Raw genomic sequence first — 13,579 nt, forward strand, 5'->3', positions numbered from 1 at the left:
ATCAGGTCCAGGGCTTTTCTTTGTTGAGAGATTTTTGATTCCTGATTCTATCTCCTTAATAGTTATACATCTATTTGGATGTCTTATTTCTTTATGATTTAGTCTTGGTAGGTTTTGTGTTTCTAGAAATTTGTCTATTTCATCTAGGTTATCCACTTTGTTGACATATACTTGTTCACAATATTCTCTTATAATCTTTTCATTTCTGTAGAATCAGTAGTAATGTCCCCATTTTCATTTCTGATTTCAGTAATCTGAGTCTACTTTTTTTTTCTTAGTCCCTCTATCTAAAAGTTTGTCCATTTTATTAATCTTTTCAAAGACCTAATTTTTAGTTTCACTGATTTTTCTCTACTGTCTATTTCATTTATCACTATTCTAATCTTTATTCTTATTTTCTTCCTTCTGCTAGCCTTGGGTTTAGTTTGCTCTTTATGTTGTAAAGTTATTGTTTGAAATATTTCTTGTGTTTTAAAGTAAGCATTTAGAGTTACAAATTTCTTCCTTAGCAATGCGTTCGCTGTGTCCTACAAGTTTTGGTATGTTGTATTTTCATTTTCATTCATTTTTAGTATTTTCTAATTTATCTTGTGATTTCTTTTTTGATACATTGACTAAGAGTGTGTTGTTTATTTTCCATAATTTGGTGAATTTTCTAGTTTTACTTCTGTTACTGATTTGTAATTTCATCCTCGGGTAGTCAAAGAAGATACTTTCTATGACATTTATCTTTTTGAATCTACTGAGACTTAATTTACGACCTATCATATTGTCTCTCCTAGATAATGTCCCATGTGCGCTTGGGAAGAATACGTATGCTGCTGTTGGGTAGAATGTTTTATATATGTCTATTATAAAATTCATTAACATACAAAATCCCTGCTTCTCTAACAGAGCCATACTCACCCCTTTTGGTTGTTGATGTCACAAAATTACATCTTTATAAATGGTGTGCCCCAAAACATACACTAATATGTTTAATGCATTAGCCTCTTAAATTACATAGAAAGCAAAATATGGAGCTACAAAGCAAAGTTACAATACTATTAGCTTTTAGACTAATAACTGTTTTCTTTAGTGTATAGTCTCTTAAATCATGTGGAAAACAAAGACTACAGTTAAAAAAACATCATAACAGGCCGGTGGCTCACGCCTGTAATCCCAGCACTCTGGGAGGCCGAGGTGGATGTATCAGCTGAGGTCAGGAGTTCAAGACCAGCCTGACCAACATGGTGAAACCTTGTCTCTACTAAAAATACAAAAATTAGCCGGGCGTGGTGGCAGGCACCTATAATCCCAGCTACTGAGGAGGCTGAGGCAGGAGAATCACTTGAACCCGGAGGCAGAGGTTGCAGTGAGCCAAGATCACGCCATTGCACTTCAGCCTGGGCAACAGAGCAAGACTCCATCTCAAACAACAACAACAATAAACATTGTTGCAATAATATTAGTTTTTATAATTGTTCTTATATTTATCTTTATTGAGATGTTTATTTCTCTATCCAGCTTTGAGTTATTGTCTAGTGTCCTTTCTTTTCACCCTGTAGGACCCCCTTGAGCATTTCTTGCAGGGCAGTTCTAGTGGTAATCAACTTCCTTAACTTTTGGTTATCTGGGAATGCCTTAATTTCTCCCTCACTTTTGAAAGGCAGTTTTGCCAGATAAAGGATTCCTGATTGACAGTTTTTTTCTTTTAGCACTTTGAAAATATCAGCCCACTGCCTTCTGGCCTCCAAAGTTTATGATGAGAAATCTGCTGATAATCTTACTGAGGATTCTTTGTATGTGATAGATTTCATTTTAATCAGTATAAACAGCTCTATAGCCCTCATATCCCACCCAAACCAATACCATGCCACTGAGTTCATGTAATGGCCTTTAAATCCCTTACTCACATCTCGATTTCATTTAGGCAATAGTAGAACTTATGTTTCATTCTCTATCTCAACCCTATTTCTCACCTCCATCAGGAACCACACTCAGGGAATGCAGCAAGCAGAGAATGACTGGGAAACTAACACTGGCCTATGAAGAGAGTTGAAGGCCTCTCACATACAGCAGTGGCAATTCCAACATAAATGTAGAAGAATCTCCACAAAGAGAAACTTTAACTATTGTTTCCCAACACTAACCTTGACTTCTCTGGGCTAGTCTCATCAAAGTCTTGGCCTACAGCGCAAGGCACTGACCCTTTGAATCCTGGAGGTCCTCAGAGCAGGAAGGAATAGGACTGCTTTAGGACCCATTACAAAAACTTCAGGAGGGCTCCAGGCCAGGAATGAAGCAATTTCCCACCTCCCCTGCTTGGCTAGCTCCCTGCTCCACTTGGAGCTCTCTAAGTACTTGTTCTATTTCCTGGTCTGATAACCCTGACCCTTGGCTTCCCCAAACCTCAGTTATCAGATAGAGATAGGCAGTTTAGCATTGTCTTTTTTAGTGCTTCAGAAAAAAAACAAAAAACAAAACAAAACAAAACCAAAAAACAGTTCTTAGACCGTGGAAAGGGCTTTAGGTTAAATAGGCCAGATGTCAAGACTTAGCTTTCCTGCTCGCTAGCTATAAGAAATCGACCTATTAATTCACTTTGCTGAGCCTCAGGTACCTCAACAGTTAAATGGTGAGAATACCTATTTTCTAAAGCTACACTTTGTATAACATATATCCATTCCCTCCTCCTTTTACTTTCAGGTAATGCACAGCCAGCAAGTGTCCCAGGACTTCAGTTTCATTGGCAACTTGCCTCACTGTACATCAACACCATCTTCTCCTGTCCCCAAAGAAAGCATCAAATAAAAATACACACAAAGGACAACCTCAATATGCAAGGATACATATTGTATGATTCTATCTATATGGTATTCAAGAAAAAGCAAAACTGAACTGTGGAGACAGAAATCAGAAAGTAGTTGCCTCATGGGGAAAAGAGGTGATATTTCGACTGACTGGAAATGCACGTAAGATAACTTCCTGTAATAATGAAAATGTTCCATAACTATTTGGGGTGGTGATTACCTAAGAATATATACTAGTTAAAATTATCTGCATTTTTTTTTGTTATTTTATTTCATATTTTTTTGAGATGAGGTTTCGCTCTGTTGCCCAGGCTGGAGTGCGGTGGCACAATCACAGCTCACTGAAACCTCAAACTCCAGGGCTTAAGTAATCCTCCTGCTGTAGCCTCACAAGTAGCTGGGGCTGTAAGCATATGCCACCATGCCTGGCTTATTATCTGCAAATTAAGCCTGAATTTTTAAAAACCTTTGTTAGATACAGTTCACAAGCACGTTAATATGATGGGAAAATGTGCTTTTGACATAAATCTTCTCTACAGACTTCAAGGCGTGACATAAAGAAAAAAATAAGACATGCCTACCTATGATTTCTGTCTTCGGTTCCTACTAGCCAAATTACTGCTCAAGTTATATAAGCTCTCTGGGTCTCACATTAATCAACTATAAAATGAGGAATATTTAGTATCCACCTCACATACTGTATGCCTAATAAAAGATAATCTGTGTTAAGTGGCAGAAACATAGTAAGCACTCAATATATGTTAATCCCCTTTCCTTCCTCTTCCACATATAAACAGCAAATGAATGTCAATACTGCAATACTTAAATTATTTTCCCAAAATGTTGCCCAAGGTATCCAGAAAAAGAAAGAAGGAAGAAAAGGAAAAATATCCCAACAAATCAACATTAGAATTTACCTTGAGGAAAGAGGTATGGCTATATATGAGGATTTGTCTGCAAGGATATTCATGACATTATTTATAATAGTCAAAAACTGGAAAACTGAACAGGAACTAATTATGTAGAAACATGAAAATCAGTTTTATCATAGATGAATAAAAATATGTATAATCTAGAAATAAATACAAATAAGTGTTGTTATAGAAAAGCATTCCTGGGTCTTACCAAACCATACATTAGTCAAAATTAGGACAAAGGTTTTTTTCAACATAGTACTGGAAGTCCTAGACAGAGCAATTAGGCAAGAAAAAAGAAATAACAGATATTCTAATAGGTAAGGACTAAGCAAAATTGTCTCTATTTGCTGACAATATGATCTTAGCAAAAACCCTAAAGAGTCCATGTAAAAACTATTAGATGAAATAAATTCAGATACAAAATCAACATACAAAAATCAGTAGCATATCTATAATACTAATGACAAACTATACAGAAAGGAATGATGGTCACTAGAGTCAGGGTAGGGTGGAGGTGGGGTGGGGAGGAAATGGGGAATTTTGGGGGAAAGGATACAAAGTTTCAGACAGAGGATTAAGTTTGAGATCTTCTGCAAGGCACAGTGACTACAGTCAATGATAATGTATGTTTCAAAATACCTGAGTAAAATGTCAAATATCTCACCATAAAAAGATAGGTAAACAAGGTGATGGGTATGTTAATTAGCCTGATCTAATCATTCCACATTGTATACACATATGAAAACATCATATGTTACTCCATAAATGTATACAATTAGAGTTTGTCAATTAAAATATTATTAATAAAATTATAAAATGGACAAAAAAGAAAGAAAATGATAAAGGTAGTATATCCACTCATTCTTCAATTACAAATAGTGAGGAAAAAACAGAAAAATTTGAGGCTAATTTACCCTATGTCTGTATTAAAATAAGCATGAATTTACCCCCCCCCACAAAAATTTTAATGGCAATAATCCACATCCATAAAGTAGAAAAAAACAGGTACAGGATTAGAACATGTTAAATCGGAATCAGAACATGATTTTGTTATATTGAAAATTCCCCATGATTAGAAAAGTAAGAAGCTAAGACTATGACCACTAAAATATGTTTGAAAAAATCTATTTAAGATAAAAGTTAAATCATAGTATCTGAATTCATATTAGGAAAATATATGTATATATTTTTTAGAGTTTTTTTCCTTTTCTGAATAATGCTCAAATGCATCTCTATGCATTTTGGGTCCTTTTATTCTTTCTTAAGGAAGGCCCCTGAAAGACTTCTCTTTTTTTTTTTTTTTTTAAGAGACAGGGTCTTGCTCTGTCACCCAGGCTAGAGTACAGTGGTGTGATCATGGCTCACTGCAGCTTCAACCTCTCCAGGCTCAAGGGATCCTCCCACCTCAGCCTCCCGAGTAGCTACAGGTACATACTACCAAGCCCAGCTAAATTTTTTTGTATTTTTTTGTAGAAAAAGGGTTTCTCAATGTTGTGCAGGCTGGTCTCAAACCCCTGGGCTCAAGTAAATTTCCCGCCGTGGCCTCCCAAAATGCTGGGATTACAGGTAGGAGCCACTGCGCCCAGCCAGCTGAAAGATTTCTAAGCAAATGTTCTTAAAATTCCAATGATTTTGATTTGGCATCCAACAGGGCAAATCACAACTGAAAGTTTTATCAGAATCAACTATCTACATCCTCAGGTTATTTTTAACCAAAATTATATCCTTTGGTATCTATAATACCACTGTTACTACCAATAGATTATTCTAAATATCACCTCTTTCCCGATACCTTTACAGATACTCAAATACAGAAGTATTATCTAAACATTAGCAAGAATGTTTTTCATCCTGAGAGAGAATGAGACTCCTAATCTGGGGGTGGTGGGGGTGGTAAGAAAAAAGAAATTGAAGTAGAATTCTTCAATACCTTTTCAGCTATTGTAACTGCTTCTGCTTTGCTTTTTCTTGCCTTTCTTTTAGAATACATGAGTTAGCAAGATTTGCCATACTTAATTCATCTAAGTCAACTAAAATCAGCATTATCTTGATGACTTTATAACTCTTTATGATGTACAAATAACAGCTCTTCCAAACAATCTTTGAACAGTTATTTTGTCTAATATCAGTTTCCTTAAAACAAGTGGGTGGGAAGATCCATCTATCCATCCATCCATCCATCCATCCAGAGTTAGACATAGCTTATGATAGTATAATCCTATCCCCTACAGCCGTGTTGAGAATTAAATGAGCTAATACATGTGAAGTGCTCAGGATAGTCTCAGACACACAGCAAGCCCTCAGTAAATATTAATTATTGTTATTTTACCACACACCACTTTGACCTGCTCTACGTGCCTTGGGAAGTGAAGGAGAATAAAAGAGCAAGCAGAAAAGCCACTTCCTTTCACATGCACATATAATAAGTCTGTCTCTTATTGGAGGAGAGACCTAGACCCATTTGGGTACCTTATATAAAACAACTCCTACTGGTGCCAAGCATGAAAGGATGATCAGAATTTTCTCAAGATCCAAAAAGCCAACCTGGTGAGCCAGTTGTTACTAATCCTTAGCAGATATGAAGGAGATTACTGGGGTTAAAGTATAGATTTTAAGGGGAAATCCCACTCACAACAGAAAGACAAGCAGATCAGTTAGAAAATGGAGGCACAGAAGATTAACAGGATCAGACTGACCAAGGAAGCCGATTCTAAGACAATTAAGAAAGAGATGACATAGCCAAGTTATGAGCAGCAATAAAGCAGACTGACAGCTTGAAGAAGCCCCCTGTCTGGCTTATCAGGAAGGAGGGGAGCTTCACACTCCTTTCTGACTTGGTGTGTAAACTATTCAGCATAGCCCTAGAGGACTTCTAAGGTCCCTTTTTGCTCTGACAGTGTGAGATTCTAAGGAATTCTAAAGAATTCAATTCAGCAGCAATGTCTAAATGAGGAGTGTTGGATGTGAATGTTTCATGTATATTTTTTTTAATATGAAAGAAAACAATAGAATTTCCTTCAAGTGTAAGATGGAATATACTACCAATATAAGTGATGTATTCTCCTTGAAATTTTAGGAACAGGTTTCAGAAATCTTTCCTAGTAAAGAAAGATCTTAAAAATCACAATTGCAGTAAACAAGAGATATGCACTATCTTCAGTGGTCACAATATACTGCAATATACTGAGATCTGTTCAGAGTCTCATCAGTGCCCTTTGCCAAGGCGCTAAGTGTAGAAGAGGAAGAACCATCTCAATGGAAAATTTCAGCAGTGTGAACAGGACAACTATTGACTGTCAGGGGACTGTGCAAACAGATTCACTACAGCCCCTACCCTTTCTAGGGATGTAAAACTCTGCTATCCCTCCATTCACTTGGCTATCATTCAGTTTTGTTTGTTTGTTTGTTTGCTTTGAGACAGAGTTTCGCTCTGTCACCCAGGCTGGAGTGCAGTGGCATGATCTCAGAGTATCACTTGACACTGAAGACAGCATATTGTCTTCAACTACAATTAAACCAAAAAGGTCTTTTCTATTTAATCTTTTGGATGATACAACAGCTTTGAGTCTCCCATACATTCTGGAGGGATACTTTATTCCACCAAATAGAGCACCATCTCATGAAACATTGCAAAGAAAATGTTAGCCATCCTCTCTATATTGTTCATACCATCTGAAGATATACAGTAAATGCTTGTTAAATGAATGAACAAAAAATGAGTATAGGACTTATTCCAGCTACCACAAGTCAGAGAATACACTGAGATACCCAAAGTACTAAGTAATACAGTGTTTTATTTAGTTTCGGCAAAGTGACTATATATGTAACCCACACATCAGATTTTCGTAACTGAGTCACAGTAATATTCAGTTTATGACTGTACAAACAAATCTGACATCAGAATACCAGAATTCCATATATCATGAAGAATATTTGACTAGAAAAAAAATACCTTTTTCATATGTTATATGTGTTTAACAAAATTTTCCTGTGCATATTCAAGGAAATAATTTATACCGTATGATCAAGGATTCATATCAAACACAAACTGAAATAACAAAATATGAATATCCTACCTGAACATCTTTGTATTTGTCACGTAAGTCCAAGAGTCGGTGATAAGCTTTAATGGCTTCTGAAAATTCCCCAACATCAGTGCTGGTAAGGATGTAGTTTTCCCAAATTTGCCAGTGTTCATAGTTACACTTTAGAGCTTCTTGTAAAGTTCTAAAAGCTTTTACTCTATTGAAGGTCAAATTTTAAAGAGAGCAATAATGAACTCTTTTTTTATTAGAATAAAGCATAGCTAAATGTATAAAATGCTAATGTGGACCGTCAGTCCTTATTCATTCATATTAACAAACAGAATTAGAGACCCAAACACCACAAAACCACCTCAAACTTCCCTACAAAATTCAGTGACGGACCCTATGGTATATGTAGCATACATACAGAGATACTCCTTTCCTAATCTATTTACTTGTAACAAGGACATTATTTTAAAACTGGGTATCAATCCCAGTATCACCTCAGGAGAAGCCACACTCAGGTTCCAAATCTGGAGTCAGAGTGGTCAAGCAAGTACAACTGCAAAACTGTAAGACAAAAGGTGCAGAAAAAAGGTGCAGACCGTAGTGGAGGGACCAGAGGCAAGGAGGTCAAAACAAAACAACACACTCCTCATGAATCTGCAACCAAAATGCTGCTAACCAAAATTCTACACCCTGTGAGAAAAAAAACCCTCAGTCAACAAAACTAACCAACAGGACATACATTTACTAAAGATAAAATTTTAAGGGGGCCAGGCATGGTGGCTCACATCTATAATTCCAGGACTTTTTGAGTGGCCAAGGTGGGTGGATCACCTGAGGTCAGGAGTTCGAGACCAGGCTGGCCAATACAGGGTAACCCCATCTCTACTAAACAAACAAACAAACAAACAAACAAAAATTAGCTGGGTGTGGTGGCACGTGCCTGTAATCCCAGCTAGTCAGGAGGCTGAGGCATGAGAATCACTTGAATCTGGGAGGCCAAGGTTGCAGTGAGCCAAGATCACGCCCCTGCATTCCAGCCTGGGCAACAAAGCAAGACTCCATGTTTAAAAAAAAAAAACAAAAAACTGATTTTAAGGGGTAGAGGGAGGAGTGAAAAAAAGTTTTTCTTAATTGTTTAAGGAACAATCTATCAAGTCTTTAAATAAATTTGTTTAGAATACTGAGACAAAGAAATATTTACACTGAAAAGGAGCAGAAAATTGTGAAACAAAAACAGGGAGAAATGAAATATGAACAAGGAGATGTGAATAAAAACTAACTGGAAATTTTAGTATTGAAAAAGGCATTAAAACAACAACAGGCCGGGCACAGTGACTCACAACTGTAATCCAAGCACTTTGGGAGGCCAAGGAGGGTGGATCACGAGGTCAGGAGATCGAAACCATCCTGACCAACATGATGAAAACCTGTCTCTACTAAAAATACAAAAATTAGCTGGACATGGTGGCGCATGCCTGTAGTCCCAGCTACTTGGGAGGCTGAGGCAGGAGAGTCCCTTGAACCCAGGAGGCGGAGGTTGCCGTGAGCTGAGATCGCACCACTGCACTCCAGCCTGGGCAACAGAGCGAGATTCTGTCTCAAAAAACATAAACAAAACCCTCAATAGCTAACAAAAACTAGAATGCACATAGTCAAGGAGAAACTGATGAACTGGAAGATAATAGTAAGGAGTTCACACAGAATTCGAATTATAAAATAAAAGCTGGAAAGAGACAGAGGAAAGAATGAGAGGTAAGACTCAAAACATACATCTGATAGAGATTCTACAGTAAACAAATGCAGAGCATGGCAGGATTCTTTATATCAAAAGATAAAAGCTGATAATTTTCCAGAAATGAACAAATTTCAAAAAGTTTTTTGATCATAAATTCTATGATCAAAAGTATATTTCACATACTGAGCACTATAAGTAAAGATAAATGAACATCTAGAAATATTGTGTGAAATTTAAGAAAGATATTCCTAAAATCTACAAAGAAGTGATGACAGATACTTATTTCATTAGCAGTAAGATGACAGAAGACAACAGAATATTACTTTTAAAATGCTGACTGAAAATAACTGTCAGTCAAATTTTTATAATCAGCTAAACTTACCACTCAAGAGTAAATGCAAAATGAAACATTTTTAGATATACAAAGTTAAGAGCATTTACCATCTATTGACTCTAAGAGAACTATCTAAGAGATTCCTTTTTGCAAAAATACAAGGGAACTCAAAAAGAAAGAAAGAAAACATGTCTTCAATTTCAGTCATAAATTGTTTCCATGGAATTTTTTTTTCCTTTCTCTACTCAACCATATCACCACCTCCATCTAATAACAACTGCCTCCAATAGTGTTAGACCAACACTCCCCAGCTCTCCCATCCTCAGGGGTTGGGGGTGAAGGATTTATCCTATTGGAAAATAACTCAACAAGTAAAAATCCACACCATGAGGATTATCCTTTTTCCTATATGTCCTCCCTTATGATCCCCCTAATCATAATTTCCTAGCCTCAAAATTGTTCCATGAATTCTTTTTTCCTTTTTGGTAAATACAGCTTCTTTGTAAGGTGCTTCATTTCAGGATTCGCTTATCAAAACCCCTCTATAGTAGAGATATTGCACCATTAAAATTACATCCGAAGATGAGACATTTTTCCATGGGACTGGTAGGAACATGATATCAAGGGGAATCAGATGAACCAGCAAAGAGAGCACTTTAGTGAAGAATCTTGTGACCACAAAAGGATAAAAGAAATAGTTTAATGGGCCGTTTTAAGGCATGAATAGGATCTTCTGAGAGAAGCATTAATAATTGCCTCAGAAGTAACAATCCCATTAGCTTTGTCTGGAGCCTTAGCAAAGAAAGAAGAGTAAACAGGAAAGAATAAAAAAATGATTTATCTCAGACCTTACAACTCCACCTTTGCACAAAAACCTATTTGTGGAGCTGCAAGAGGTAAGAAAGTTGAGCAACAATATGCAAGAACCCCTAAGAGAGAAAGCAGAATTCCTAACATGATTGGGCTGGAAGACAAGGTATCAAGAGCTTCACTACGTACAAACTTATCCGAGTTGCCAGAAAAACTCACTGAGATCACTCTACAACTATGACAGGGACTTCCGAGCCTGCTGCTTTAAACCAAAAAGGTCTCCAGAGAGTTTTAGCACTCAGTTGCAATCAAGAACATAATATTATCTTCCGAAGAGAATGGTAGAACAGATAGTACTTTATTTACATCATCCAAGAGCAGAGGCAGCATTTCATGATCTCCACGTAATATGGATTTAATGATGTCTTCAGAAATTAACTTGTGATCCCACCAAGAAAAATTAAATTAAGTTTGAAAGTAAGGCCAAATAAAAATGAAAATACATCCATCTTTTAATTAATTTATTAGAGTTTTGGCAACGGCAGTCCTTGTCTCTTCCCTTTCCTTTGCTTTTCGTAGCCAGTCAAGAAGCCCAGTTAGTGGGTTGCCTCCTTTATAAAGAGTTTGGCATCTGCCCCCTCTTTTTCCACTCTAGTTATCTCATGCCTGAATTGTTATAACAGCTGTGTCCTAACTGGTTTCTCAGCCTCCAGTTTCCTCTAGTCTGCCTCACATACTGCCACCAGATAAATCTTCCCCAAAAGCTTCTTTCTTCATGAAATTACCACACTGAAATCTCTGGCTTCCTATACTCAACAGGACAGTCTCAACTCATTGGTCAAATAATCAGAAGATGCTGCAATTTTACTTCAACCTACCTTTCTAACCTTATCTCTCACCGTATATTTCACATTACTCTATAGCTGGACTATTTTGCTTCCTATCTCCTAAAATACTACATTCATTCCTGTCATTCTGCATTTGGTCACACCATTTCCCTTGCCTAAGAGGCATCCCTCTGCCCCTTCTATACAAATTTCTGCTTGAGTCCAACATCTTCTCAGAAGCATTTCTGATTCAGGATGACACAGTTTCTCTCTTCTTTGATCCTCACGAGCCTAAATGAGTGGCTGGCACATAATAAGTGTGCTACAAATATCATGTATGATTATTTTAGCCTTCTTTGTATTCTCACTTGATATTTGCCACAAATAGCTTATACACTAATCAATTTTTTAAATAAGATGGCAAAGTATTTTATTTTTTAAACCTACATTCCCTGAAGGCATTGGTTCATATTTATTTACATTTCTGAATAATGTCTAGTACAAAGCAAGCAATGAACAAAAATAACTGTCAACTGAGTTGACCAACTAAACATATGTTTGCTTTTATCATGTAATAAAATGTAGAATGTAAAACTTCAGTACTACATAAAGATTTCAAGTAACATTTCTTATTTTATTACATATGAAATGTTTTCAAGAAATACACTGTATATTTAGAATTCAAGTTAATTTAGTATGAATTAAGCTATTCTACTTAAGTTATTCTATCTCATATACATGGGTGAGAAAGGTAAAACAAGGAGAAACATTGAAACAATGTTCAGTTGTAGAAAATCTCACTCATTTATTTGGGAAGCAAAGTTCTTCATATTTGTCTGATGTACTTACTTTTGCTTTAATCGGATATAGGAAGTTGATAAATTGTTCCAAGCTTCAGCATTCTGAAATGATAGAGGACTCAGTTAATTAACTATTCTCATTTAGGTAAAATTATTGCTGAAACCAAAAGTACAACACACTTTCCTAGTCCAATATATGCTCTTTAAAATCACAATTTTCAATAAGGTGTGTTTAAAGGTATACAGCAAAATTAAATCAAGCTGAACTTTTATAATTTAGAAAAAGGTTAAAACAATCAACCAAGCAATATAACTATGATTGTACCAATCAGCAATTCAGTTAAGATTTTATTTTCAAATTTAGACTTACAAAATAGCTAATTTTCAACATGCTCTATATAGTACATAGATTTATCACAAAAAAGACAACGCAGTATACTGTTTTTCCTATCTTAAAAGTTTTTGCCATTATACCATTATCCTTCTTCACCGGATAGGGGGGTTAAAAAAGAATCTGTTCTCCAGTGTTACTACTAAGTATTTCATCCATCAAACATATTTCTCTACCTATTCCTCTACCCAATAACAAAAATAAAGCAAAAATGAATTTTTTTTAATCAGCTTAATCAGGTTGAATTTATATAAATGTTGATTCAAACAAGAATGATATAAATTATATATTTCGCTTTGTTCCACTTTTCATCTAATATACTATATATCGTTCTCAAGTCCCATACATATGATTCAAAAATTAAGTGGCAGTGGACCTCCACTTCCAGACATGGCAAAATTAGTAACTTTTTGAACTCTGGCAAAGAACAACTACCAGAAAGCTGTGAGCTGAATGGAGATTTTGGAGGTCACACTGTGCTAGAAGTTATTCAAGTTCCAAACGAGCCAAAGTGGAGAGTTCTTATTGATTGCCCATGGCATTAAATTCAATCCCAGAGAGGTTATACCTTAAGAAAAGGTTATTAGAGGGCTGGGTGCAGTGGTTCACATCTGTAATCCCAGAACTTTGGGAGGCCAAGATGGGAGGATCACTTGAGGCCAGGAGTTCGAGACTAGCCTCGTCAAGAGAGCAAGGCTCCATCTCTACTTTTTTTTTTTAAAGGGTTATGAGAAAATAAGGAGAACTCCAGACTCACTTTAACAAGCTTAAAAACAAGCTGATTTATGAGTAATTTAACTGAATGCCAAAATAAAACTCAATCCTCCTTAAGAGAACAGAATAAAACCAAGAAGCACAACAACATAGCATCCACAATGCGTAGAATACAATTAAAAAACAGTGGTGGACATGGGAAAAAGCAGGAAAATTTCCTTCATA

General features: G+C 36.2%; 1 protein-coding gene across 1 annotated transcript in view; it reads right to left on the reverse strand.

Moving 5' to 3' along the window:
- The window catches only part of TTC27 (tetratricopeptide repeat domain 27), a 177,032-nt gene that overhangs the window by 25,242 nt on the left and 138,211 nt on the right, over positions 1-13,579 (reverse strand). Inside the window, exons 15-16 of the mRNA XM_001106562.4 lie at positions 12,299-12,351; positions 7,786-7,951 (exon numbers count right to left, since the gene is read on the reverse strand). Of these exons, the coding sequence (XP_001106562.2) occupies positions 7,786-7,951; positions 12,299-12,351 (219 nt within the window). The remainder of the gene's footprint in view (positions 1-7,785; positions 7,952-12,298; positions 12,352-13,579) is intronic.

The sequence above is a fragment of the Macaca mulatta genome, chromosome 13 (assembly GCF_049350105.2).
Source record: "Macaca mulatta isolate MMU2019108-1 chromosome 13, T2T-MMU8v2.0, whole genome shotgun sequence".
Classification (NCBI taxonomy): Eukaryota; Metazoa; Chordata; class Mammalia; order Primates; family Cercopithecidae; genus Macaca; species Macaca mulatta.